The sequence below is a fragment of the Egretta garzetta genome, unplaced genomic scaffold, assembly GCF_000687185.1.
Source record: "Egretta garzetta isolate BGI_Z169 unplaced genomic scaffold, ASM68718v1 scaffold99, whole genome shotgun sequence".
NCBI classification, from domain to species: domain Eukaryota; kingdom Metazoa; phylum Chordata; class Aves; order Pelecaniformes; family Ardeidae; genus Egretta; species Egretta garzetta.
Genome location: NW_009260787.1, coordinates 56458 through 58849, shown reverse-complemented (window position 1 = coordinate 58849; position 2392 = coordinate 56458). Strand labels below are relative to the sequence as shown.

The 2392-nt window shown below is 51.7% G+C and overlaps 1 protein-coding gene across 1 annotated transcript; it reads right to left on the bottom strand.

Annotated features, from left to right (window-relative positions):
- Nucleotides 1-269: 269 nt before the first annotated feature.
- Nucleotides 270-1205, bottom strand: LOC104133037 (olfactory receptor 14C36). Its single transcript, XM_035901773.1, has one exon. It carries the CDS (start codon nucleotides 1203-1205, stop codon nucleotides 270-272), a length of 936 nt encoding a protein of 311 aa, XP_035757666.1.
- Nucleotides 1206-2392: the final 1187 nt, after the last annotated feature.

Genomic DNA, 2392 nt, shown 5'->3' with positions numbered 1-2392 from the left:
AGATCCTAACAAACCCAGAAACTTATCTCTAAGTAGAATCGCCACAAGAGAGAAAAGCAGACTCATGGCCTAGAATAAACTCTGGGAGTTGTGCAGAGGAGGGGGGGCAGGTTATTGTCAGTGAGACAGCTTCCATTGCATCAAGGCATCCTTGATTTCCTGGTTCCTCAAGGTATAGATGAGGGGGCTCACTGCTGGAGTGAACTCTGAGTACAGCACTGAGTTTTCAGATACAAAAAAGAAATAGCTTCTGAAAAGGCATGAGCAGCTTACAGCTGCTTAGAGACAACCAGTTGAATCAAATTCTTCAGCGCATCTTTGAGCTCCCGGTTCCTCATGCTGTAGATGATGGGGTTCACTACTGGAGGCACCACTGAGTACAGCACTGCCACTACCAAGTCCAGGGATGGGGATGAGATAGAAGGGGACTTCAAGTGGGCAAACATAGAAGTACTGAGAAACAGCGAGACCACGGCCAGGTGAGGGAGGCAGGTGGAAAAGGTTTTGCGCTGTCCCTGCTGAGAGGGGATCCTCAGCACGGCCCTGAAGATCTGCACATAGGACAGCACAATGAAAACAAAACAACCAAAACCCACAAAGATACTAACAACAAGAAACCAAAGCTCTTTGAGGTAGGCATCTGAGCAGGAGAGCTTGAGGATCTGGGGGATCTCACAGAAGAACTGGTTCACAGCGTTACCCTGGCAGAGAGGTATGGAAAACGTATTTGCAGTGTGAAGGAGACCATAGATTAACCCACTACCCCAGGCAGCTGCTGCCATGTGGACACAAGCTCTGCTGCCCAGGAGGGTCCCATAGTGCAGGGGTTTGCAGATGGCAACGTAGCGGTCATAGGCCATGATGGTGAGAAGATACAATTCTGCTGACATCAAAAAGAAAAACAGAAAGACTTGGGCAGCACATCCTACATAGGAGATGGCCCTGCTGTCCCACAGGGAATTCACCATAGATTTGGGGACAATGGTGGAGACTGAACCCAGGTCAAGGAGAGAGAGGTTGAGGAGGAAGAAGTACATGGGGGTGTGGAGGCGGTGCTCACAGGCTACGGTGGTGATGATGAGGCTGTTTCCCAGGAGGGCAGCCAGGTAGATGCCCAGGAAGAGCCAGAAGTGCAAGAGCTGCAGCTCCCGTGTATCTGCAATAGCCAGTAGAAGGAACACATTGATGGAGCTGGTGTTGGACATTTTGGCCCTGTGGGTGTGGGGATCTTTGCAAGGAGGTAAAGGAAATGAGAAATTAGGGGAGAATTATTTGCAAAAATCAAATCTATTTCTCATAGAAGCAACCCAACCCCCTTTCATATTTTAGGAAGACCTTTGGTGAGATCTGATTGGTGCTGGCTGAGGGTGCCCCAGGGAGATGGAGGCTCTGATGTGGGCTCTGCAGGAGTCCGTCCTGCCCTACAACATAGGTAAAGAGGAACACATCGTGACTGCAGATTAAATACCCTCATGATATCAAAGAGCTTTTCAGCACTGTTGCTCCCAACTCACCTGACTGCAGAGCAGACCTGTGGGGATTTTGGTTTGTGTCTTCTTTTCCAGTTTCCCCACCACAGCTCAGGAGTTGTTTTCATGCAGAAACCCCTGGCATTTCTGCTGCACTGCCAGGGAAATCTTGTGGGTCCTGAGAGGCAAAGGGACTGTCCCTTAGTGCAGAGGGAGGACAGCCGCACTGTCCATCAGCCCTGGGCTCAGCTGCCCTGTGCAAGCAGCTCCTTAAGCTCCAGGACCATCACACTCGGGGGTTCCCCCCAAAAGCGTAGGAAACTGCTGGGAGTAGAGGAATGCAGTTTCCCAGTGCAGATCTCCAAACCCCTCAGCCCATTGTACCTGTGGAGGATCTCAGCTCTGCCCTCCCAACCAGGGACACCCAGGGCTCATGGCAGCTGCCCACCTACAGCCACCCAGCAGCATTTCCTGGGCCTCAGACCCATGGTGTCTTCTCTCTTGGGAACCTGAGAAAGAAAGGGATGCCATGGAAGAACTGTGACCTTCTGGAGGGCAGCCTCCAGCTCAGCACGCCCCTCTAGCAAAAAGTCAAATGTCCGAAAGATGGTGTGTCCTGAAGGGAGGGTCAGATCTTTTCCAGCCTCACATACTGTGGCCCACAGCAACAGATTTTGCGAGGGGAGTTCGTTGCTTTTCCTCTGTGGAAGAATCTTCATGACAGGATCCATAGCGCTGGTGTCTCATCTGAACCTGAATACTCACCCCCCTCTCTTTGTTGATTGGGTTGCTGGGAAGGCAACTGATGGCCAAGTCCTTGTGACACTGAGGGTGGGGAGCAATGCTGTGTGGGAGAGGAGACCAGGGAGTTGCTCTGGGGATGGGGCTTGCACTGCAGGACACGGCAAGGAGGTGTCCAAATC